The sequence below is a fragment of the Diabrotica undecimpunctata genome, chromosome 6 (assembly GCF_040954645.1).
Source record: "Diabrotica undecimpunctata isolate CICGRU chromosome 6, icDiaUnde3, whole genome shotgun sequence".
NCBI lineage: Eukaryota > Metazoa > Arthropoda > Insecta > Coleoptera > Chrysomelidae > Diabrotica > Diabrotica undecimpunctata.
This window is the reverse complement of record NC_092808.1, coordinates 100,067,897-100,094,861: the sequence shown is the minus strand read 5'-3', so window position 1 is coordinate 100,094,861 and position 26,965 is coordinate 100,067,897. Positions and strand designations below refer to the sequence as shown.

Below are 26,965 nucleotides of genomic sequence, written 5' to 3'. Positions count from 1 at the left end.
TAATAAACATCCCAATCACCCCTTCTTATGATGAGGGCACGATTTTTTGCGATAAATTTTACCCTACCGTTAGTGTGGCCGAAAATCTTGTGCAGCGTAATACTTATTAACGTAATAGTCATCAAAATAACTTTTTGCTTGATTTCAAGATGGAGTGACAACCTTCCATAGAGATATTAATCTACCAATGAATAAGCAGAATTGCTTATAAAGAGGAAAAACAAGAATATCAACATCATAAAACCTTTCTCTATCACCAGTCGCTCGAAACATACCTTCCACCTGAAGACCCGTCGAGTTTTATGTTACGGAACCACTATGATAGCTTTCTACGTCTAATGCATCGTTGTACATCGCGTTTTCACGACTAATGAGTGGTAGTAGTTGGTATTTAGATCCTCTGACGATATGACCACAGTATTCTCTTTTTTTAATTATTTGTATTAAGTAGCTCCTCTGTACTCATTAAAATTAGCTCTTCGTTAATATTGTGTCGTCCAAAATGTGTTCAGAAGTCGACGATAGTTCAAATCGACAGCTCAAATGTTTCCAACCTCTTCATTGTTATTATTTTTAAAGTACATGTTCAGTATAACACGACTAACCAAATATAAGATTGAAGCCTTCTTTTGAGACTGTGCATAGAGATAATTCTGTTGTATAATATCATTTTCCAGGGCCTCAAGTATCTCACATATTTGTGAGATATCTCAATTCTGGAAAGAATTTCCTCGTCAGTCATTTGTACTGTTGAGCCAGCTCACAAGGTATTTTTATGTTCTACCTGTTTAACGAGTACACCGTTAAGTACAAGTTTATTTGAACCCATATGTTTTTTGTCTACTGTTATCTATTTACTATTTAAATGGGAATAAGCCACAATTAAAGGTTAAAGTACGTTTATTGACGTTTCAATTTCCACTTCGGAAATCGTTCCCAAAATACAAACATTAGTGTTTGTATTTTGAGATTGAGAAATTTTTTTATAGCAGAAGAATCTTAATGTTGATACCTATTTTGACCATTGTTATTTCATATGATTAAAGATAGTTTTTTCGAAACTAAGTAGGCTACGACAATGAATTTGATGGGCAGTTCATATTGTTTATTTATTGACAGCAGTCAAAACATTGTTAAGAAGTGTTATATTATAATTCGAATTGAAGATTGCACTTTTTTCAATAGATATTAATATTGGTAATATTAGTAATTAATTTTATCAGTACTAATAATTCGTGATGAGTATATCAAATGCAGAAATGTATGATATGATTGGAGTTTATTTCGAATGTCACCAAAATGCCGCTATTGCCTCACGTATATATTCTGTAAGATATCCTGACAGGAGACATTATATTGTTCTGAAGCTATTTTCTTGTGGCATTTTAAATTAATTACTATTTAACTGGGAATAAGCCACAATTAAAGGTTAAAATACGTTTATTGACGTTTCAATTTCCACTTCGGAAAAATTTTTTTCCGAAGTGGAAATTGAAACGTCAATAAACGTATTTTAACCTTTAATTGTGGCTTATTCCCAGTTAAATAGTAATTAAGGAGACATTATGGCAAAGAAGTATTTGAAAGAAAGGCAAGAAGATTAAGAGAAACTGGTAGTTTTTATCGTCCTTGTTTTAAACGACGTAGTAGAGGTATGACCGAAGAAAATTCAATCAATGTTCTTGCTTTAATTCAACCGAATCCACATATAAGTATTCGGCAAATCTCTATAGAATTAAACATACCCAAAACTATTTTAAAATATTTTTTTAAAATATTTTAATTTATAACAGGTTGGTTTTTCATATTATAAAGTGAACGTTTAGGTCAGAAACTTGGAATTCCCTTTAAACTTTAGATTCAACCGTTATTTTAATATTCCGATAAAAACGGCAACACGGCGATTTTATCCTTTTATCCGTTTCTTAAAAATACTTATGCACGATTTATCTTGTGAAACAATTGTCGATTTTTCAAGATTTTTGAGTTTTAGTAAATATAGTGGTTTCTTTTTCACCAATATTTGTTGTTCCGTTTTTTAGACTGCATCCTTATCATGTAGTTCTCCACCAAGCTTTACATGAGAGAGATTTTGATGCAAGACTGGATTACTGCAATTGGATGTTAGGAAGTTAACACATCCGTTATCCATGTATTTGCAGCAGATACATTGTTATTTTTTACTTATTCAACAATTTTTTTAAAGGAAACTTATGAACGATTTTTCCATATGCAGAAACATCCATTTGTCGCTTTGAGTTCGCATTACCCATCGGCTATTTCTTCAGCTTTTTCTTTTAAAACTGGACCTCTCATAGGAACATTTCGGGTCCTCTTCTCAGTAAACCACTCGTTTGTTGTCTCTTAATATTGTTCTGAAGCTGTTTTCTTGTGGCGTGTTAAAGTAATTACTATTTAAATGGGAATAAGCCACAATTAAAGGTTAAAGGACGTTTATTGACGTGGAAATTGAAACGTCAATAAACGTACTTTAACCTTTAATTGTGGCTAATTCCCATTTAAATAGTAATTACATTTATTGTCTGTTCTACGTCCAAATCATTTCCACTGCGTTTTCGTTTTTGGTCCAATTTTGAATTAGCTCGTCATGCGTTGATGAAACTGTGTTGATTTTTTCAAAGTTTGTGAAATTCCAAACTTTCTAGCAATTTCGGTTTGCCTACACTTGGATTATTTCGCGTATTCAATTATTAACTTTTTCTTTTAACGTTAAATCCTTTCTCTTCAAATTTAACAATGTCATGATTCACTTGCAAACAGGTAGGCCTCTGGGTGAATTCTAAATTAACTGTTTTTAAAAATGTACATACTAACAGACAAGAAGTGGGTGGACAATAGAAATTTTTAGAGAAATGAAAATGTGCTTTATGACCTGCAGATGTTTCGGGGAAGTATGGACATGGACAGCCAAAGTGTGACGTCACGGCGGCCATTATTGTTATTATTACTTTACAAACAAAAGTTGAAATGCCCAATCTCAAGACTTTTTAATTTCTATAAAGTTAACATTTTGCTTCCTCTGCTGCTTTTTCTTTTAAGTATAGTGTTTTATACGATAATACCTCATGCACGCATCATAATTCAGTGTTCTATTTCTATGAAATATAGTTTAAAAGTCAAAATTAAAGAAATTCTAACCTTACTTTATTGATACATACAATGTATTGCTATTTTTATAAAGCAACATGCTTTATTATTTACACAACCTTGTAAAATTGTTGTAGTAACTATTAGAATACTTAGATATTGCAAAAAGCGGAAAGATTCTGTAAAAAAATGGAAAAACAACGAAAAATACAAATTATCCACACTAAGCAAGGTTTGTTTGGAAAGTGAAACTGACAGATGTCAATAAAATCTACGTCATCACTCCGGCAGTCCATTGAATTGGTGCTCATAACAAAGTAATAAAGTATAGTTCATCCCAAACCCTTCTTTCAGTGCGTCACAGTTTATCGAATTCTCTCTAACGCATTAAGCTAGAAGTGACAGAAAAAAACGTGAGTCTGTGATTATTATACATAGAACTTAGAAAATTATATTTCGTTCACGGGTATTTGCATATTAAAGCGAATTCTACTTGCGGATATATAATTGGTCGGAGTTTAGAATACGCTAAATAGATATCCAATCAATGATGCGCATAAATATAATTTGACGCAGATGGTCTCGATAGTGACAGTACTTTGACAATGTCAACTGATAAAATGATAGTTTTTATTCGAGGATAGTATTTTTAGACATTTTACAGTGAAAATTTAATTTTGTATTTATTGTCATAAAAATATTTTAAATATGCCGAGATATACAGAGAATGAACAAAGACTAATATTAAAATTATTAAATTATTTTCAATTAGAAAAAGAGGCTGGGACATATTTATTACCAGTTTCTGCCGTTCGTGAAGTAAGTTTTAAATTATTCTAAAAAATATTCATATTAGTAGTTTAAATACTATACATTTTAGCCAGAGTGTTTGTAATAAATAATAATAAATACATAAATAAATGTTAGCTAATTAAACACTTTCCTTGGAGTGTATAGAATAGGAATTATGACAAACTGTCGTTCCAATATAATGCACAATAAAAATTTTTATACAGGACGGGACCTTTAATATGTAAATTAAAAAAGAATTTGAATTCTTAAAGTTTTTACTCCACATTTTCAAAAAATAACCTTTTCACATTTAGCCGATTACGATCCTTCAACTGTCAGATTTAACTAAAATATCATGCAATAATTCTCGACATTCTTAAAATCCTATATGACGTCAAAATTAGTGACGCACTGAAAGAAGGGTTTGGGACAGACTGTATTTATTATCTGACAGACAGATAAGCCGTATTATTTTATTAAAACGTATTAATTTATTAAGGAGTAAACGAAAACGTTTCGGAACTTCACATTTCTATTTCTTATACCGGTATATTCTTATAACGGGAATTCTAATAAGCAGGAATATAAATCGGAAATCGAATTGAGGATTGAGTCTAAATTTGTGCTTTCTAAACGTTGCAAATCAAGCAGACGACAAATGCACTTCAGATTCAGAAATTCAGAGTTCGCTCTGAAGAAGTCAATAGGCTGAAATATGCGAATGTTGGTACGCTGTAACGAAATCAAAACCAAAACTTTATTTTATTTTTATTCTAATAAGCGGGTTCGACTGAGTAAATAAACACTTACCTTCTATCTTTCTTTAAAACCTGAAGATCACATAAAATACTAATACAATTGACTAGAGTATCTAAGTTTAATGAATATGGATGTACATTTTGTTTTTCGCTGATCGCATTTTCTAACCACTTTTGTGCATTTACCAATATTGATTTTTCATCAGTTTCAGCAGACAGTTTCTAAAAAAGAAAACAATTTGTAAAAGTATATTATTTGCTGCTTACATTTAAACATACAAATAGACTATAGTACCAAATACAGCTGCCAAAATAATACCAAAGACAGCTACTAAACATCGTTAAATTACTAAAAGGTTCATAGACTTAGGAAAGGGCAATATTCGACGAGGCTACAAACATAATCTTCTGAAAACTGTCTATTTAATATCATCTTAATGGACAAAATGGAAGATCGAACGGAGCACGTGGCAAACAACACTCATAGCTCACAAACATAAGAAACTGGTGCGAATATAAGAAACTTTTCATCCTACAACTAGCATGAACGCCTCCATGCTATATAATGTATGGCATCAGAAGAATAGGTTATAAGCTTTAACATTTTAAATCACCAAAGTAGACATACGCAGATTTCTATTGCCGAAACCAAAATTCAGATTTTGGCTTTAATCTGTGCCTTCTATAAATTGCAGGGCAAACCAGACGATGCTAAAGGTGTAAGAGAGGTATGGGGAATTTAAAAGTTGCATTCCACAACATATCTCCTCATCTAAGCAAAAATCCTTAACTAATTGGTTTCTTTTACGCATAAAGAGTAAACCTGAATAAAAGAAAAGACAGTTAATATTTGATTTCACGTATGGTGCCTCTTTATATTCGCTTATACGTATTTGATGCTACCAGGATTCATCAGAGAGACTGGTACAGAAGCTCTAAAAGTGAAATCAAATATTTTCCCCCAAAAAAGGTACAGATTAGAGCAAAAGTCTTAATTTTGGTTTCGTCAATAGAAATCTTTGCATATTTGCGCTGTGGAAATGGATTAACGGAGCTAATCAAAACAAAAAGTTAGAGAGAAAAATTAAAAGAGAAAAAAAAAGAATTGTGATATTATAGCTTTCAAAGCTAAATTATTATTGGTTGTTTTTCTATAAACAGCGTATAAGATTGCAAATTTTCAGAATGATATAGATATATGCTTCGAAACTTAAATATCTCATCTAGTATTTTAGATTGTAACCTCTTCAGATGCCATTTTTGTCAATATCCTTTATAAGCTTTAATTCTCACCCTCCCTTTCCCACAAGCAGCGAAGAATACAACTTACCTCCAAAACTACAAAAACCACATCGTAAGAAACATAGAATGTTGTAAAGACATTAATAACAAGTTCTTGAAGTTTCTTATTTGTTCCTAATTGGTAAAATTCATCTGAAACCTGTATAAGTTCTAAAGCTAGAGCTTGGTTGACAGCTAAATCGAATACCTAAAATATTGTTTATAAAACTAAAATTTTTCTGAAATTGCATTTCAAATATCAAAAAAAAATATTGTAAAAGAACCAAGCAACAAAAAATAGAACGTACTAATTTTAAGATTAATCTCACAAAAAGATATTAAATATACAAAAGGTATATACCGAGCGTCGTAAAGTCTCCTTTCCATTTATTTTCTGAACCATAAAAGTTAAATTAATACTGTTCATAGATTGCAAGAATAGCGGATATGCAGCATTTTTAAACTAAGTGACAGGTTCATTGTAAAAATCATTTTAAATTGACTCCAAATCATGTATGGGTTTTGTACAAATAAACGTAAGTCTTAACTTGCAGTCATATAAATAAAGAAGGTGGTCACGATACCATAATGGTACTAAAGATCATAAAAAAATTAGGACACAGAAATCCCACCCCAGTGACTGTTACATTGAAATACTCTGCACCATAAACAAAAATTGAGATATCTTTAAATGCTCTAACCACAAAGGAATAATACTTCTAAATACAGCAAATAAAATATTCTCTACTATACTATTGCATCGCATGGCACCATATGCAGAACAAATAATAGGAAAATACCAGACTGGATTCAGAGGTGGTAAATCTAAAATTCATCAGATAGAAACATTGAGACAAATTTTAGAAAAAACACTGATATATGGCATAGATACAAATCACGTATTCATAGACTACAAGGCAGACTATGACTCTGTCAGTAGAAGAAAAATGTTCAGACCAATGAAAGAGCTTGGAGTACCAAATCAGTAGGTAAATTTAACAAAACTAACTCTTGAAAAAGTTAAATGTAGGGTACGAATCCAGGAGAACTGTATGAACCTTTTAAAACAAATAACGGGATGCGCCAGGGAGACCTTCTCGCCTGTATATTGTTTAATCTGGCTCTGGAAAAAGTAATACTTCTTCCTCTTCTTCTTTTTATAGACATGACATGAGTCTGTTTTTCAATGTGCCTCCAGTAAGTTGTCGTTCCATCGTTTTCGTGGTCTTCCTAATGATCGTCTTCCTATTGGGGAACCGTCTCTTGCCGTCTTTACTACTCTATTTGTTGTCATTCGGCTTATATGATCGTTCTATTCTACTCTTCTATTTCTTACCCAGTTCTTGATGCTCTCCACCTTGAATCTATGTCGTATATCTGTACTTTTAGCTTTGTCTCTGTATCAGGTCTTGTTTCTGCCGCGTATGTCATTATTGGTCTGATGACGTATGTATTGCGAAACGAAATAAAAAAGTAATACGTATGTTACAATCACAACCATTGGTTCAATATATAACAAATCATGTGGCCACTTGTTATAGACAACGAGGTGATCGAAGCAGTTAACGAATTTGTATACCTGGTAGCGCTCGTCAACACTGAAAATAACACTACTGCAGTGATAAACCGCAGAATTTGCACGGCCGACAGGTGCTATTTTGGACTCAATCTCCTTAAATCCTCAATTATATTGAGACTTACAAAGGTTAAACTCTACAAAACAATAATACGTCCAGTCCTAATGGTTCAGGACTCTAATAAAAAAAGTAATGAAAACATGTTACGATGTTTCAAAAGAAAAGTACTGAGACGAATTTATGGTAAATGACAATGGAGTGTGGAGAATACACTGTGAATTTTATAAATACAACTTTGAACTTTATAGAATATACCAGAAACCAGATATTGTAAAATATATTAAAATAAGACGTCCTGGTTGGATAGGGCATGTAATGGGGATGGAAAAAAATGAACTAGCTAGAAAACGTTCGTCGATAGACCCATTGGCCAGAGAAAAAGAAGACGCAGAAGGTTCCTTGATAACATCGGTGAAGACATGAGAAATATGGGAATACGTGCCTGGATAGGGACGAGTGGAGAGCAATTCTTGAGCAGGCTTGGACTCACACAGAGTTGTAAAACCAGTATGATGATGATGGCTTGCAGTTAATACTTTGCAGTGGTTAGCATGATAATAAGGGAGAGAAATACAATACTTGGGTTATGTGTTGAAGGAGAAAGATATGAATTACTTCGAATCATACTGGAAGGTAAGGTACAGGGCAAAAGATGAGTAGGAATATACCAAAACTCGTGGCTGAAAAACCTAAGGAAATGGTTTGACCGCTCATCCGCAGAAATATTTCGTGCATCAGTTTCGAAAGATACAATTGCCATTTGGATCGCCAACCTTCGAAAGGAGACGGCGCAATAAGAAGAAAAAGTGGTTATGGCTTCCCCCATATGCGTATTTTTCGTTTTAAGTAATGGTCTTATGAGTGACAAAAGATTCAAACAAGGTTTTTCATTAGTTCTGTGATATGAAAATCCCGGGTGTATATCTTCAATCCATTCATTAATTTACTATGGTAATATGAATATGTTTTTTCTCACTAACCACTCATGATTCTCTCTTGTGCAAAAATCAGGGAACATTCTCGTTCAAGTTCAACATATTTATCCAAGTCCAAGCGTAAATTTGCGTTTGTTCAAATGCACTTATACGGTATCCAAAGATTTACAACAGGTGGGATCAGCATGGATTGGTTGTAGTGAGATATAAAAGTTGTTAATCTATAGTTTTGAAAATTTGGTACAAAAAGTTTGATGTTGTCTATTACTACAATATTTCGATACGACCCAGTTGAGAAATTTATGGAAAAATCGTTATAGATCTCAATTATTTCTAAACTTTTTATTCTGTACATCTCGAAAAATATATCTAGCATAAAATGAAAGTAAAAATAAATTTTCCAGTGCGTAAACGAGAAAAAAGCTGTAAATCTACAGTTTTGAAAATTTGTTTATGAAAAATTTGAAAAACTATTTGAAGTTTCAGAAAATTTGGCACAAAAAGTTTGATTTTGTCTCAAAAAGAAAGGCTAGAAAAATACGATACCCATTTGTTTTGTTTTTACTCTTTACCAATATACATACCATCAATATAAAATGTTTATTTCCATCACAATTGAAAAAAAAATTCAAAATTTCATTGGCTTGATAACTTTTACAATATTTTTTAGACACATTTTTTTAATCTTAAAGGTCTATTGTTTGTTCTATTTTTTAAACATATAAAAATCTAATAATGGATTAGTAATAAAAATATTTAGAAAACAGATGGCAGCTTGCAAAATTATTTATACTTTCAAGACCTCCAAATTGAAAAATATTATAAATCAGAATTAAAGATTAACAAAGGTATACAACTGGCGTTATAACCAAAATTTAAACTAGATGTAAACTAAATCGCACAAACACAATCGGAATACTGTGGCGAAAATTGCTGTCACTATATTAACAAAAATTTCTATATAATCCCAAAAACAGTAAAGTAATAAAAAACGGCGCGAGGCCCTTAAGAAGTTCCGACATAAGTGAATACTTCTTACAGGGCGATATTACTATATGTGGATTAATTAAATTTTATGTCTGCCTATTAATGAATTGTTAATATAAAAAAAAAAAAAAAACAAAAAACGGGATGTGGCACTCGGGAGTGACCGAGAATAGTAAACATTAGTTTTCTTATAGTCTACGCATAGAGCCATGGTTTTTAATATATCTTAATTTATTTATTTCCTATTATTTCATTTTATTCGATTCGATTTTATTTTATTTTATTTAATTTTCATTTATTTTATTTCATTTTATTTTAATTTATTTTATTTTAAATTAGTTTATTTTATGCTAAGTTATTTTATTTTATACAAATATTTATACCGCAAGGCTACTGCACGCACCTCGATATTTCGAGTCACGCAAAATATTGTTTTTGGCCCGTGCAAAAATATCATGATAAGAAGTGTTCACTTCAAAAAGAGCTAATAAAAGAAAAGAAAAGGGTAAAAGTATAGGAAGAGAAATAAACCAGCTAGTAAAAACAAAAATCGTAACAGTCTCATCTTTAAATAAAAGAAGATAAAATAAAACATTTTAATGTCGAAGAAACTAAGCCAGTAATTTCGCCTGAGAAGAGAAAGTGTATAATATGACAAATAATTCGTTGATATGCAAACTCCAAATAGAATAAATGAAACTTGAATGATAGGTAATTACTTAGGGTTCGGATAATTATGCATTTATAGTACTACCATCTTTCTAAGAAACTCATTCATATTCAGTTCAGACGAGTGCTATTGTTAGAGGTGTGAAATTACAAAAACAAAGAATCATTTCATAAAACAGGTAAATCACTTGTTTATAGAATTTCACACCTCGGTGCTATTGTTCGCTTTCCAACAATAGCACCTCGCTGAGTGTCTGGGCAGAATTCATTCAAATCAGCAAAAGATCTACTGACAATCAGCAAAATATCTACAAACCAACAATGAGATATTTCAGATTTTAATAGTCCAGAGTCAGAGAGGTCTCTATTTTCTGCCATCAAAGGTACATGACGACTAAGCAGTGGAAAACATGGGTGAGAATACTTTCTCACGTCTAACTACCACCATATGATTGGACTAACATGGGGAAAAGTGTCATAGTGTGACAGAGAGAGATTTGACAACTTACAGAGATTTGTTTCCGAAAAATTAGAGTGATTTAAAATATTAGGGATAGGGACATAGTTTAGAGGCAGATAGTGATTTCTATTTTCTGCCATTTACAGTAGATGTCGCCTAGGTAATCGTCTCCACACCGTATTGGGAAACATGGGTGAGTGTCTGTCTTTCTATCTTTGAGTTTCTATCTCATGAACCGAATTGGCCGAAACCATAGTAGCTATAGCGTGAACGGATCACAACTCTTAGACCAATCAACCAGAGCACTCGTGCCTTCTAGAAACGTAATACACCGACATCTTTTAAACTTCAATGGTATATATATATATATATATATATATATATATATAATAGACACTTTGTTATTTTTTCTTTGTAACAGCTGCCAGTGTAGTTATGAATATATTCCTTACTTACTAATCCATTACCAGTATAAACATGCATGTTAGTAATTTTGTACAAAAGAAAAATATATTAAAAGTAACACACACCCTTCGATCTGCTGCGGAAAAAATTACGAATTCTTTTGCAAAGATAGATCTTAAGAATTGATAGTTGTCAAATAGTTCATCTAAAAAGAAGAATACATCCGTAAGTACCATCATAACCAAACTAGTTTTGCTATTGCAATACGATATCGTGCTGACATGCACAATGTATTACATCTACCTCTACTATACATTACAATGTTAGATATTTGCATATACATTTATTTGTAATATACATTATAAATTGTTAGATATTTTGTTTATATATTTTGAAAGTATCATTTATAGTACACAAGATTTTACAAAGCATTTAGGCGAAACATCTGACACTAGCGTCATATACCTCGAGCTTTTAATGAGTATATGTGGGAAAGGAATATTCTTAATTTTAATATTATATTTTAACCAGTTGTGCTATTCTAATCTGTAGAAAAAAACCAATAGTCGTAACTATCCTATTACGGGCACTGTTTTTTTATATTTTGGGTATAGAGATGGGATAAAGCTGAGATCATAGGCATAGTCAAAAGAAGACTTATTTCTCTGACGACTGGAACCTATGAATACGTAGTCCGCTATAGATTTTCAGAAAAGTAAAAACATCGTTGAGAATACGTCGGGACTTTAGGAAAGATGGTTTAACAATTCGATGTTTTGTTTCGTAAAAAATTGAATAAAAAGGTTTAGCGATGACTAGTGAGAAAGAAATATTTCTTTAATTTCGTGAAATAGCTCCAAAAAGATGGTGCAAGATTTCGAGAGAAATCTCACGATCATTTTTTTGGAGATATTTAGAGAACGGATGAGATTTGTCGGCTTTTCTTCATGGTGAAATTTCACCGTCAAAAACGTTACGTCACCAGACGTAACGTTTTACATGTTTTTTTTGAGTTTCTTGCTTTGAAGCGATCTAGAGCTTTTTAACACCAATCCAACATAGCTGCTTGATGTTCTTCTGGACCAAGAAGAACAGCAATTAAGCAGTATAAACGGGAATCCGTTTTTACACATAATTCTTCTTGCGAATTTTTTTGAATTGAGGTCTTTAGAATCCCCAATGATGTCTTAATTCCGAAATATGACATATGTTGATCTTAAAGAGGGTAAGCTTGCGTAGAGCATTGGCGTGCCGTATGCCATTTTTGGTGCTCATCTTGGATCGCCGCTATGATTATTCTGTTTACGTTTGAATTCTCATTTACATTTCCAATTACGTTTGACTCATCGGAAATGAAGCGAATATTTTGGTCAGACAAGTAAAAAGGGAACACTGGCAGAGCTTCTCAAAACAAATGGAACAAGACTTCTAGGGAATAGAAAAAGAAATATGGAGAATAATCAGAGGATAAAGAAAAGAGATGAACGAACTAATAAAAACGAAACACATTCAGATGAATATCTTAATGTGTTTCGTTAACAATACTTTCGATCCCTATTTGCTAAAGGTGACGATAATGAACCAACACCATCAGAAGTGACGACAAGCGAAGAAATAAACATCGAGGAGGGAGATGTAAAGGAAGCATTAAGCAAATTAAAAAATATAAAATCACCAGGAGAGAACAGAATAGCGAATAAAATTCAGAGAAAAAAGTACGGAGGACCAGATCTGACCAAACAACTATTAAAGCTAATTAAAAAAATAATAGAAGACATCCAGTCAATACAAGAATGAAGATCAAGCATCCTAAACATTCCAATTCCTAATCAAAAAAGGAGACCAATTGGATCCGGAGAGTTACAGAGAAATTAATTTATTAAACACAGCGCTACAAATAACAACAAAGTAATAACATAACATATAAACTGAATGAAATCATAACAATAGCGGAAGAACAACAAAGATTTAGGTTAGGAAGATCATGCACCGTCGCTATATTTATAGTGAGGCAAGTGCAAAAGAAATCATTAGAATATATCAAACCGGTATATTTATGTTTCGTGGATCTTACGAAGGTATTTGACAGGGTCAAATTAAAGGACGTTGTCCACATATTGTACGCAAGGGAGATACCTCTAGGAATAATCAAAACGATCGAAAATATCTACCAAAACAACACAATAAAAGTAAAAGTAGAAGAAGAACTAACCGACCCAATTGAAGCTGGTAATGGGATAAGACAGGGAGATCTCTTGAGTCCTCCATTGTTTAACCTGACTATGGATGAAATAGTAAAAAAGTAAGAACTAAAAATGATACCAAATGGGAGAAAAATAACTTTAAAAATAATCTGCTATGTAGACGACGCAAAAATAATCTGTCAAAGTGAAGACGATTTACAACGCATGCTACACCAATTTAATATAACCACCAGAAAATTTAACATGTTAATTTCCCCAAAAAAGACAAAATGCATCGTTACAACAGCATATTTACTAAGACGTAAATTAAAGCTAGAAGGTCAGATAATAGAACAAGTGATGGACTTTAAATATCGAGGCATCACATTATCTAGCTACCAAAAGCTCGAACTTGAAGTGGAAAATCAAGTGAATAGAGCAAACAGAGCCGCAGGCTGCCTAAATAAAACAATATGTAGAAATAAAAATATCGGGAAAGAAATGAAAGGCACAATTTACAAACAGTCATCAGACCAATAATGACATACGCGGCAGAAACACGACTTGAGACAGAGATGACAAAAAGGACGTTAGAAACAGCAGAAATGAAACCACTTGGAAAAATTGATGGTAAGACACTATGGGACAGAGCTAGAAGTACAGATATACGACGTAGATGGAAGGTGCAGAACATCAAGAACTGGGTAAGTAATAGAGTAGAATGGAACGATCATATAAGTCAAATGACTACAAATATAGTAGTAAATGGCGAGAATGGTTTCCCAATAAGAATACGATCATTGGGAAGACCATGAAAACGATATATTACCAGTGGCGCACCGAGGGGGGGGTTTTGGGGGTTAAACCCCCCCCCCCCCCCAGGACCCTATTCCGACACTGTTACTTACACATTTTAAGGACTCAAAATGGAGGTAACATCATAAAAAAAATTTTGGTGACCAACCAAAACCCCCCCCAGAGGCAAATTCTAGGTGCGCTACTGTATATTACTGGAGACACAATGAAAACCAGACAGAGCATGTCTACACAAAAAGGAGAAGAAGAAAACGTTTGAATTCTCCATGCCAGTAAGAAATTAATTCATGATGTGGTGTTTCAGCTGAAAATAGAAACAGAAATAGAAGATAGAGATAGTTGTATTAGAATTCGATATAAATTCATTGTTCCACTACCTTGTTAACTTTGATAGGCCGTTGTAGCTACAAAGAACATTATGGTCTACGTTAGAAAACAAAACGTAAATATCTTCCTGAAAACATCTGATATGTTAAGAGGCAATTCGCTTGGTTAAAGACAAAATCTTTCATATTTAAAATTAAAGAAACAGAATACTCTGGTTCTTTTGGTTGGAGAATAAGAACTCTTATATCTCTATATCTTGTACATTTTTAAGTTATACACATCGAATGAGCATCAGGAAACTTCTAATCCAGATAATGAATCCGTATTTGGATTACGTCGTTTTCGAATGAACTTTACTACAATTACATGTAATTTTCTGAGAGTGCGAAAAAATTACAATACTTAAAGCTTGTTTTAGCTAGATATTTCAAATTTACTTCCACTTCATGCAGAAAAAAAAAATTAACAACATGAAGAGAAAGTAACTAAAAGTTGTAAACACAAATGTTTTGTAAATTGTTCTTCTATACTTAGAGATCGCAATACACAACAGGTTTGTTAAAAGTCATAACGTCAGTGTCAGAAGTTTCGGGTAATATTATAATACGCTATATTAGTATCACGTCTTTTTTTTCTGTCCATTTGATTCAAGGAAATTTAAATTTGTTATTAGTTTACCTTTATCATACAGAGTAAGTTTTAAGTATGAAACAACTCAATTATTTCAAAAACAGTCTGCACAATTTACATAAATTTTGTTTTGTACGAGTTTTGTAATACCGATAAGACTTTCCACTTTTGTTATTCCAAATGAATCACTCTGTATATTGTTTTCTTTTCGAAATCTTTAAAAATACTTATTATTTTTTATCCAAAAAGTTTTAAAAACATAAGGGCGATTGCAGCAGATGCTCAAATATCATTATAGATACCTATATCAAAGAGTGTCACGATGAATTTGAAATGATCCGTATTTAGACGGACATATGCCCGCCACTTTTTCATTGAAACGAATTACTCAATGCCGTTAAAATTAGGTGTTTAAAATCTACACGGGGAAGCTTCACAATAACTGGCGTAGATCTGGTCACAATAACTGTAGAAAGGTATCTCGCAGAACGAGTATTTTGTTTTTAAATAAATGAAAAAACTTAATTGTACTTCGAGAGCATTTATTCTTTCAGAATAATTTTCTTAAGCTCTTGGATATTATTCCAAATTAAATTTTCAAAAATAGTACATACAGCGTTCATAAAAATAATAGTGGGAATATTAGTTGTTCATTACCAAGAGCCCAACAAAGAAATAAATCGTGAAGACAATACTAATGTAGCGTATTTGAAATGTTTATTACCTTATTAACAATAACTAATTATAAAATATAGAAATATGCAAAATAAACCATTTTTAACAATTGCCAATTGTTTGGACAATCATAGCATTTGGATTATTTAAAATCACTTGTTACTTACCTATTTCCATTGTTTTGTACTTTAATATTACTAAAATTATATCTATATCGATCAAAAACTGAAGAACTGGGTTGGTATATATCTGTAACATAACAAATGGAACCGATTCAGTCATTGTGGTATCACTGAGTGCATGGCCTTTTAACTTTTTCGGGTTTACAACTTGTTGGCTCACTTTATTTTTTATCAGTCTCAACGTCTTTCTTTTATCTAGTCTTATTAAGTTTTTGTGTGTAACTAAAGCCTCTCTAACCCCTTTTTCTGTATTTTCAATATGGGTAAAAGCCCCCAGCTTATCTACAACATTCCTTATCCATGTTAGTTCCCATACTAATTCCTTAATAGTCAAGCGGTCTGTTTGATAAGCTAAATTATTGTTTAGAATAGTGGCCATAAGGTTGAATACTGTTAGCACTGTGGCATTTTGTTGTCGTTTTAAAATTTCATGTGCAAGAGGTGGTAAGTTCTTTTTTTCTTCGGCAGTGACTTCTTGTTTATGTAATGGACCTATACTATGAATACTTCTGTCAATTTTGTCACCAAAATATTCTTTTGCCGAGATTGGTTCATCCATATGAAGATATATATTACCAAAATTTTCTTTGAGAATTTTCATCGATTTAAAGAGGCCCTAAAAGATAAACATTTAATTTAATAAATTACTATATGTGATAAACAGAAAATTTGTATTTGTAAAACGTATTTTATTCCTTACGCTCCCAATCCTACATTTTTTAAATTTGCAGATAAAATTTTACCTTAGTACTTATTAATACATTATTAGCAATCCTGATTTTTCTTAGAAACAAAAATTGATGTTAAACGGGATTTTAGGGACGCGTATTAGGTAAGAAAATTACTTAATATGAAACTTTTCAAAGCAATTTTGATTTTTACTTGGTTGCACTGAATACACTGAATCCTTGATCGACTTTGGCAGGATTCTACACAAGTGACAATATTTTTCTGATCATCATGTACTGGCCAGTGATCAAATCCATCAAATCTTTTATCCTTACAAGATTCTACAAGATACTCAAAAATATATTTCTGGACCATGCTTCATATTGCGTATTACATATATTAAAACCTACTTTTCTTTAGAAAGTTCTTACAGAATTTCTTCGAAATTAAGGGTCATCAATATATAAATTTTATTTTAACTTATGTGGCATTAAGTGCAAAAAAAGATTTCACGTATTAAACTGTTAGTAATTAGTTTTCACTTAGAGGTAATCTCAAAGCTTTTGACTATATTCAGTATATTCATCTTAGTATAGCCCTAGTTAAGTCCCGACATTCCCTAGTCATTTCTGTTTGACCAGTCATCTATATCTCAAGCCAATCATTGCCAACTTGCCGAGCCGATCTTCCTAGCATTCTTTGTATACACCATCCTTCCATCTTACTCCTCTATTCCACATCTAGCAATAACAGGGCTCGCCTGGAAGAAAAGTATTAATTCGCCCTTGACAGGTGCTCTGTTCATCTTATGCTTCCTATTTTTATCAAGTATAATATTAAATATTATACTTTATATAATAATACTTCGCCGTAGCCGGTCCCAAGTCCGGTTGAGAAAGGAGAAGGGTGAATAATAAGTGGATGGGTCTTGGTGGTAGTAGATATGCCAAGTGTGTCACTTGAGAACTATGAATAAAGTGATTTGCAGAGTTCACATATAAGACGATACGTCACAAACCTTTGAAACATATGCGGGGTTGCGGCAGGGAGACGAGCTGGCGTGTCTTGTCGTCAATATAGCGTTCATCTTCGAAAGGAAGATACTAAGAAAAAAAAACGGGTGTGGTAGTCCACTGGGACTAGAAGTATAACTTCAAAAAATGTTTGTGGAAGATAAAAATAAAAAACCAATAACTCGGATTATGTTGTAAATTTTTATTTCATTTTAAAATTTCGCATTTTGCGTATATTACATATATTTAATAAGATTAACATGGAGTTTTTAAATATTTCAAAAATAAAAAAGGAAATTCGTATTGTGATTCGAACTCACATATAAAAGCGTATGAATAAAACACGCAAAAATTTTGCCAATTAGACATAACAGTAATATATTTCAAAATTGACAGTTCTCGGTCATACATTCTCGAGAGAGAAAATATATCTTGTCTCTCTCTTACCTATATTTTACATATGTAATGATTTTGCCGATTCACTCCCGTAAGAAATCAACGTCGAACGCGCGTATAAAAGTATAACTTCAATAATGGGTGCAATATGTGAGAATTGTATTTGGATAAGGCGATATAATTTCAAGTTGTACAAGAAGTATAAAGAAATAGTAAATGGTACGGATATATCTTTTACATACATTTCAAAGATACCGCGTCACCAAATGCTACTTTCACAGATGGAACCAAATATTCTTCTTAATACCTTGTGTATGAAGATGAGTAGATGACTTGTATCTATGTTAGAAATTATCCAGGTTTTCGAGATATATGGCAGCACTGATAGGATGTGTCTTATATATTGTTACTTTGATTTTTTATCTTAAATATCTCCTTAGGTATTTGATTTATCGAAACTAGTATTTAGATTTCCTCTATTGCGAAGATATCACTGAGAAAAACATGTCTAAGAAAACCTAAGAATGGGAGAACCTATATATGAGAAATGCTCTCGATACAATATGTGAATATTATACAATGTTAAGGGTTAAGCCAGAAAAGCGGTACTGTGGAATAAAAGAAATTAAAGCAAGTGTTTCTCAGGGTAGTGTATCATTACTTTTTGTATACACATGATATACATCAAAAGCAACATATTAAAATATGTTGACAACGCAGCTATACTGGCAGTCGGCAAAAATAATAATAAAGAACAACAGTTACACAACAAGAAAAACCAATGGGTTGGAGAGTGAAAAATAAAAATCAATGAAGGCAAATCATTTCATGTTGATTTTACCTATTTGGAAATCTGATTACCGCTAGACACAGTAATAAATATATAATATATTAGATATAGTACTAAATATATAATATAATAGATATAGTATATATATAATAACAGATTTATTACGGCTGTCGCCGCTTCTCCGCCCCCAATTTCCATCTTTTTCTGTCATATGCAGTTGCCTCTTCTAAGTCTCTTGCCGCCATTGCTTCATCAATATCGTTGCGCCAACTTCTCCGTGGTCGTCCTCTCTTTCTTCTTTCAGGAGGGATCCATTCCAGTACTCTCCTAGGCCATCTGTACTCTGGCATTCTTTTAACATGTCCGAACCAGATTAATTGTTTTCTTTCTATGTCATCATTGATATTTCTCTCCATTTTCATTTCGTTTCTTATTTGTTCGTTTCTAACTCTCTCCAGTTTCGATCTACCTCAGCTTCGTCTCAGATAATCCATTTCTGTCGTCAAAAGTTTGTTTCTATTAGCTTTGGTGACGTCCCATACTTCCGAACCGTAAAGTGTAATACTTTGGACTATACTACCGTAAATGTGTTTTTTGGTTTCTCGTCGAATTGTTTTTTGCCAGAGAAGAGAGTTTAAGGCACGGGTCGCTGCTCTGCCCTTGTTTATTCTTTCCCTGATTTCGTCTGCGCTATTTCCCTTCTTGTTGAAAATGACCCCCAAATATTTGCAGGATTGCACGCCTTTGATTTTGTCGTCTTCCAAGACTAGGTCACATATTTCATCTGTTCCCACTGAGAGATATTCACATTTTGTCATATTCATGTTTAGACCTGCCACCTCATATTCTTCTTGCAGTTTTCTTACCATATAGCTAAGATCGTAGCTGTCTTCGGCAATTACTACCTGGTCATCCGCAAAGAAAAGTGTATATAGCTTGTTTTCTTCCACCGTTATTCCCATGTTTCTACATTTTTTTACCCATTTCACTAAGGATCTGTCCAAATAGATTTTAAATAAGGTGGGTGACAGACAGCAGCCTTGTCTTAGTCCTTTTGTTGTTTGAAAAGGAGAGGCGATTTCTTGTCCCATTTTAATTCTTGTAAAGTTTTGTTCGTAATATTTTTGAGTGGCGTTAATAAGAATTGGGTTTATTTTCAAGTTACCCATTTCTATCCATAGTTGGGAGATCGGTACACTGTCATATGCTTTTTCCAAATCTATTAAAGTTATATGAGTTTCTCTATTTCTCTGCACTCGTTTTTCCATTGCAATTTTTAATGTGAAGATATTATCCATAGTGGAGCGTCCGGCCCTAAATCCCGCTTGTTCTTCGGGTTGTTTGTCTTTGATATCATTTTCTATCAGGTTTCGTAGTACTTTTGAGTATAGTCGGCTATACTTTTTGAGTATAATAGATATAGTAATGAACAATAAAATGGTCCCATGCCACAACTCAATTAAGTCCCTGGTCATGAATTTGGAACTTATTTTAAAATGAAAGGAATATATTACAAAGAAAAGGAAAGAACTTGACCCCATACTCAAAGAAACGTATTGGCTCTTTAGATAGAAATCTAAGGAACTACTATATAATCAAATCCTAAAGAACTTTTACATTTTGAAGGAAAAACTTCGGTTGTAATAGGTATATATTTAAATAAAAATTAAATTAAAAAATCCAAATGGATTACAATAGTTGATTTTATTCAGAACGAATGTTTTCACGAATCAGACCAACTTCAGTCAACTTTGCTTAGTAATTGCTATATAACCTCATCACCAAGCAGATGATGGGTTTAAATTTAATATAACTTAATATTAAACAAACGACATAATGTCAATGATAAACGATTTAATTGCTCGGAAACAATATGTCCCTACTCAAAACAGCAATCACATGAGCTTTAGCCTGCAGAAGCCAGCCAATTGAGTTAAGATGCCAGAAATTGTTTTCCGAGAAAGTTGCCCATATGCATTTTATTTTTACAGAATAATGTCCCCTTGCACCAATGATGTGTTTTCATGTAAACAATTCGTAAATTAAGGTTCTAATTACTTAAATGTCCCGCTTATTCAATCAGATTTGTCTCCGTCCGACTATCACGATTTTCCTCAACTGAAAAAACTCTAAAATATTGTAAATTTTCTTCCAACGAACAAGCGACAGAAGCTGTGGATGACTAGTTTGTAGAGCAAGATACAAATATTTAAAGGTTTAAATCCGTTGTAGTTAATAAATAAATAAATGAATAAATGAAACTTTCTAATAAATGTATTCAATTAAGAGGAGAGTATCTTGAGTACTTTATTCATTTTGAATGTAATGTTTTCATTAAGTACTTTTATTTGACTTATTGCGATTTGCTAGGCGGAGCACATGTTACTATTGACGCCCAACGGTAATGTTACATATATTAGATCTACCTGTCTATGAGATTGTATAAGGTGATAAACCTACGTTTTTCCGTGTCCGTCCATCTCATACCTTCGTATATCAGGTCTCCACACTGTACAGCACTATACATAGCACCTCGATTATAGAATGATGAGTACACATCAATATCGCATATTATAAGCATATGTTTCTTATGCAAAACTGTACCTTTATCTACTTCTATGAATGCCATGCCCGATTATTTTGCGGTGGCTATACTAATTTTATTGATGGCAGTTGGTAAACGCATCTTTGTGCATATTTTATAGACTCATTGTAGATTCAATTTTTAAATAAATCTCAAAAAATGATTATATATCTTTAATCTGAACCCGAAACTAATATTTACAATCATTCATTGCAATTTCGTTGTTTGTATTTTTAATAATTAATTAAAATAACAATTAACAAGAAACTATCGCCAGAAGTGACCAATCACGATGTAGATTGTCACTCTGGCCAGCTAATTACAAACAGTTTTATTAACTGCGTTTTTATTGGCCTCCCCGCGGAAGATCGCTGGTGAATTGCAAACACAAAGTGCCTTGTAAGAAGACCTCGTCTGAAAAAGAGTCCGAACGCTTTCGAAGTGAATACATACGAAGTCTTATCGGCTACGAATTATTCACAGGAAGATATAGGAACCGGAGTAGCGACTGTTGGTCATTCTTTCGTCGAGGTGAAGAAAAGTTTAGTAGTAAACTTGTCACCTCACGAAAGAAACTATCAGCTCGGAGTGAATATTCCCTGCCTGGGTAGGCATCTATCTTTGAGATAGAAAGACTGTGTGCCTTATACCTATTTCAGATCGTCCCGAACTGGCACAGTGTCCCACTGGACCACCGACGGTTAGGTGTGAATAAAAGTCCCAGGTGGACTTAGAATTTCTCCTCACTCGGTCGCCGATCTGAAGTCGCGCTTCGCCATTAGAAACCTTCTCGAAGGAAATAATCAACGTCTTTACAAGACATAAGATTGTTTCCGCAGGAGGTAACTTGGGAGGCGTAGCACCAACGTCGAAGTCGCCACACATACCGACGGTGTTCCTATACACCTCGTGGGGTGTGTGCTCCACCACACGTCGAAACGTGAAGGACCAGCACCTCTGAAATCTGGGGCGTACACAGCAATTAGAATATTCATATTCAATAATGTAAGATAAATCCACTGTCAAGAAAGAACCATCGAACTTTTAAAGTATTCTGAATTGTTGGTGGTCCTTTGGGGACTACAGAGCCAGCGGTGAGCTTCACGTGAAGGGCGGTACAAGCACACACAAGTAACCACGAGGTAGAGGATGGAGGATGTGGATGTTACGACCTTACGACAAAACAAAAGATTACCTTGCGGCGCATTTTCTTATTTCCGCGGTGTTAAGAAGTGTCGCGTCAGAAGGCGTTTAAACAATCAAAAATTTACTAAAATGACATTTTCTTTAACTAACTAAAGAAAATTTAAATTAAATAAAAATAAATCAAATTTAAATAACAAGAAATAATTAATATTAATTCACGATTATACTTACAGAAGTACTTTCTTTTGGCTTTGGCACTCCCAACAATTCAAATGCAAAAAGACTTTCTTCTAAAATTCTATCATAACTAATACCAATTGGCACAAAAAGTATATCAGGTACTTGAGAGAAAAAAAAGGCTTTAAGAGCCATGGACAATACACCTAAAAGAACAAAATTTCAAATTAAAAGCCAAAAATAGAGAATCCTGGAGGGTTAGTGCAACAATTTTAATCATAATAGTATAGAGCAATCGATAAAAATCGTAATTTAGCAAGGCCATAAAGATTGGTTATACCTATATTTTTAACACATATTTTTGGGGAAACGAAGTAAAAATGGTATTCAACACAGCAATTATGAATGAATATTATTCTAACCCGTCGGTCAATAAGTCCCGGGCATAACTAATACAACAACAGTTTATTGCAAAAATTATGCTTTATTCATTAAAATAATGTCCTTTAGCGGCGATACAATCATTCCAACGCTTTTCTAATTTTTCTATACAGCCCTTGTAAAACAATTTATATTTGCCGTCAAAATAGGCTTCAGTTTCAGCGATTACTTCCTAATCGGAGCGATATCTCCTGCCACGGAGCATTTTTTAGATCGTAAACAACGTGGTATCCGCTGGGAGCCAGATCTGGACTACACGATGGATGCGAAAGCAATTCAAATCCAATTGTGCATTTTTGCTTCGTTTTAACCGATTTGTGAAACGGTGCATTGTCTTGGTGAAACAAAAATTTTTTCTTGGACAAATGAGGTTTTTTTCTTTAGGATATTTCTTTACGATTTAAGTCTTCAAATGCTCCAATAAACCAATATAGTAGTCGCTGTTGATTTGTTCTCATGTTTCAAATATTCAGTGAAAATAATTTCATGTTGCTCCCAAAATATAGAGCCCATAACCTTTCCACGGTTTGTTCCGTCTTTGGTCGCTTTGAACGGCTTTTTCCGGATGCAGTCCACTCAGATGATTACCGATTTGATTCCGGAATGAAGTTATGGATCCGTGTTTTATTCATTGTGACATACTCATCCAAAAACTCCGACATTTCGGTTAAACATATCCAAACAGCGCCGAAATTCATCAATTCGTTGTTGTTTTGGCTCTGGTGTGAGAAAACACGGGACCCATTTAAAAACAGCATTTTCATACCCAAATGTTCATGTATAATAGACAAAATGCTACCCTTTGATAATTGGTGTGCCAGGTCTCTCTTGCAACTTCCTTTTGCATTTTTTCATAATTGTCTGCATTTTTTCGATGTTTTAGATGATTCTTACTTTTTTTTTAAATAGTGTTTTAAATAAAAAATTGTAAACAAATTAAGTTATATTTTGTATTTCTGGTTTGGAGCGACTAACCATCCAAAAGAAGAAAAGCTTATTCCAAAGCCTGTCGTAATTACGATTTTTTCGATGGCTCTCTATATCGAACCATGAATCAATTGGTTTAGATGTAAACTGTTGTTAAGACTCCAAATAGACTCCTATTTGCTATAAACTAATGTTGGATTAGACCCCCGGAGGCGATGAAATAGTGGCAGATGCCTTAAAAGTGGCTGGAAAAAGATTATGGCAGGTCCTTGCCAAACTATTCACTAGATGTTTGCAGGAAGCAATAACACCAACCCAGTGGTATAACGCAGAAATTATCATACTTCATAAAAAAGGGGATGCTACCGACCTCAGGAATTACAGGCCCATAAGTCTACTTTCACATATTTATAAACTATTTACAAAAATAATTACGAAACGACTAGAAAATAAATTGGAATTTTATCAGCCCATAGAACAGGCGGGTTTTAGAAAAGGCTATGGAACAAACGATCACCTACTGGTAATAAAAAATCTTATAGAAAAATGCACTGAATATAATAAACCACTAGCTTTAATATTTGTCGACTATGAAAAGGCATTCGACACCGTAAATCAACAAAAAATGTTGGAAGCCTTGACAGAATGCCGAATTGACTATCGGTATATAAATATAATTAAACACATATACCAAAACGCAACAGCCAGTGTTAGAGTGGGTGATCGTCAAACCCAGAAATTCCCGATACAACGTGGAGTACGCCAGGGGGACACCATATCGCCGAAACTGTTCACTACGCTTTTGGAATATATATGTAAAAGGGCAAAACTGACCGACAAGGGCATAAACATAAACGGAGAAAAGCTTAGCCATCTAAGGTTTGCAGATGATATTGTACTAATAGCTTATAGAATAGATGAGGCCAAAGAACTTTTAAATCAGCTCTACCTTTCCTCGCTAGAAGGGGGATTGAAAATAAATATATCTAAAACCCAGATGATGACAAATCTTGTAGTCAGCGAAGATATATGCGTAGGAACAAGATCCATAGACCAGGTAATGGCCTATAAATACCTAGGTCATGAGATTCGCATAGGAAAAGATAACCAAACCGTTGAGCTTCTCCGTCGTATAAGACTGACTTGGGCAGCCTTCGGCAAGCTGAACCATATTTTCAAATCGTCTAATATACCAATATGCCTTAAAAGAAAAACGTTTAATCAGTGTGTTTTGCCAGTGTTAACTTACGGTGCGGAAACGTTGACCATGACAAGGAGAACAGTTCAAAAGATCCGTGTGTGTCAAAGGGCGATGGAGCGTGCTATGTTGGGCGTTTCACTACGAGACAAGATCCCAAATCGCCAGCTACGACAAAGAACAGGAGTGGCTGATGCAGTAGAGAGAGTAGCAACACTAAAATGGAACTGGGCAGGTCACGTGGCTCGAATGACAGATAATAGATGGACAAAGCGGATACTGGAATGGAGACCAAGAGATGATGCCTACCGAAGCAGAGGTCGTCCACCAACACGTTGGACTGACGATCTAAGACGTTGTCATAGGAATTGGATGCAAGAGGCACAAGATCGAAATAGATGGAAAATTATGAGGGGGATCTATGTCCAGCAGTGGATAAGCGAAGATTGAATGATGATGAATGTTGGATTGCACATGTGAAAGAAATAGAGCAAGGTATATTACGGACTTTACGAGGATTGCAATCGATAAAATTGACACAAAATAAGCTACAGATCAATGAAAACAATCGAGGCAGACTTATGTTCCGATGTGGCCATAACTGGCTGTGTAACAAGCATGATATCAAACAATAGATCAATCTAATAATATATAAGTATATGAATTGTAAGCACAACACCCCCACGATGTATGACATAATAAAAAAATTACCATATTTTGGTGGTAAGGACTTATTGCTTCTACTTCTGGTTCCCTCTATGAAAAATTCCATTGGCAGATCTCCTTTGGTAACCAACTGATAAACATATTCCCTAAAAGTGGTCCAATATAAATTATCATTAGTATACGTTCTTCTCATAAAAAATGCTCCGGTATCTCTAAGTACCTTGCCTACGCCCCACATGCCGTGAAAATCTACAAAAATGTTTAAAAAAATTAGGAAACATTAGTTGTAATGTATTTATTTTTCAATAATTACGTAGCTAGAACATCAGCTCCAAAATAATACCTTAAGATTAAAAATTTTGTGTACAAACAATGTATACCGGGTTTAAATTCTAAACGGTTCAATTCCTACGACCTAATTATGTTAAATCAAAAGTCATGAGTTATTATTTCTAGAGAACTGAAATCTGTATTAAAAACAAATGTTAAAATTGTTCTACGAATTACATACCTTCCAAAATTTTGAAAAATAGAATGCATTACTTATAAAAGTAAGCAGTGTAGAATGTGTATAACGGGTTGCGTTCGGTCACAATGAATTTTGATATTAACAACGTTTGAATTTTCAATATTTTTATTTTAATGTCAATATCAAATCCAATACACACTAATAGATAATCTGAATTACCATTACATTACCTAAATTACAGACGAGAAAAATTTGTTAACACATATTCTAAAAAAATTAACTTATTACTTATCAATAAGTAATTTCATAAGATAAAAGAAAAAACCGGATGTGGCACTACGGGAGTGGCCAAGAAGAGAAAGCTTTCTTATCGTCGGGCCTTTATGGCTTTAACTTAGTTTAATTCATTTTATTTTATTATATTTTATTTATATCCGCGATAATCAATTCGATTCGATTCAATAATCGACTCAATTCAATATTTGATTCGATAATCGATTCGATTATCGATTTGATAATTGATTCGATTCGATTTGATATATGATTTTATTGGATATTTGATTCGATTCTGATTCGATGATCGATTCTATTCGACAATCGATTCAATTCGATTCGATAATCGATTCGATATTAGATTTGAAAAT

The 26,965-nt window shown here is 33.3% G+C and overlaps 1 protein-coding gene across 1 annotated transcript in view; it reads right to left on the bottom strand.

The window, feature by feature from the left end:
* Positions 1–26,965, bottom strand: part of Gnpat (dihydroxyacetone phosphate acyltransferase) — a 69,786-nt gene that overhangs the window by 3,699 nt on the left and 39,122 nt on the right. The window contains exons 4-9 of the mRNA XM_072534993.1: positions 25,898–26,101; positions 22,675–22,826; positions 15,831–16,461; positions 11,158–11,237; positions 5,989–6,147; positions 4,711–4,880 (exon numbers count right to left, since the gene is read on the bottom strand). Coding sequence (XP_072391094.1) covers positions 4,711–4,880; positions 5,989–6,147; positions 11,158–11,237; positions 15,831–16,461; positions 22,675–22,826; positions 25,898–26,101 — 1,396 coding nt within the window. The remainder of the gene's footprint in view (positions 1–4,710; positions 4,881–5,988; positions 6,148–11,157; positions 11,238–15,830; positions 16,462–22,674; positions 22,827–25,897; positions 26,102–26,965) is intronic.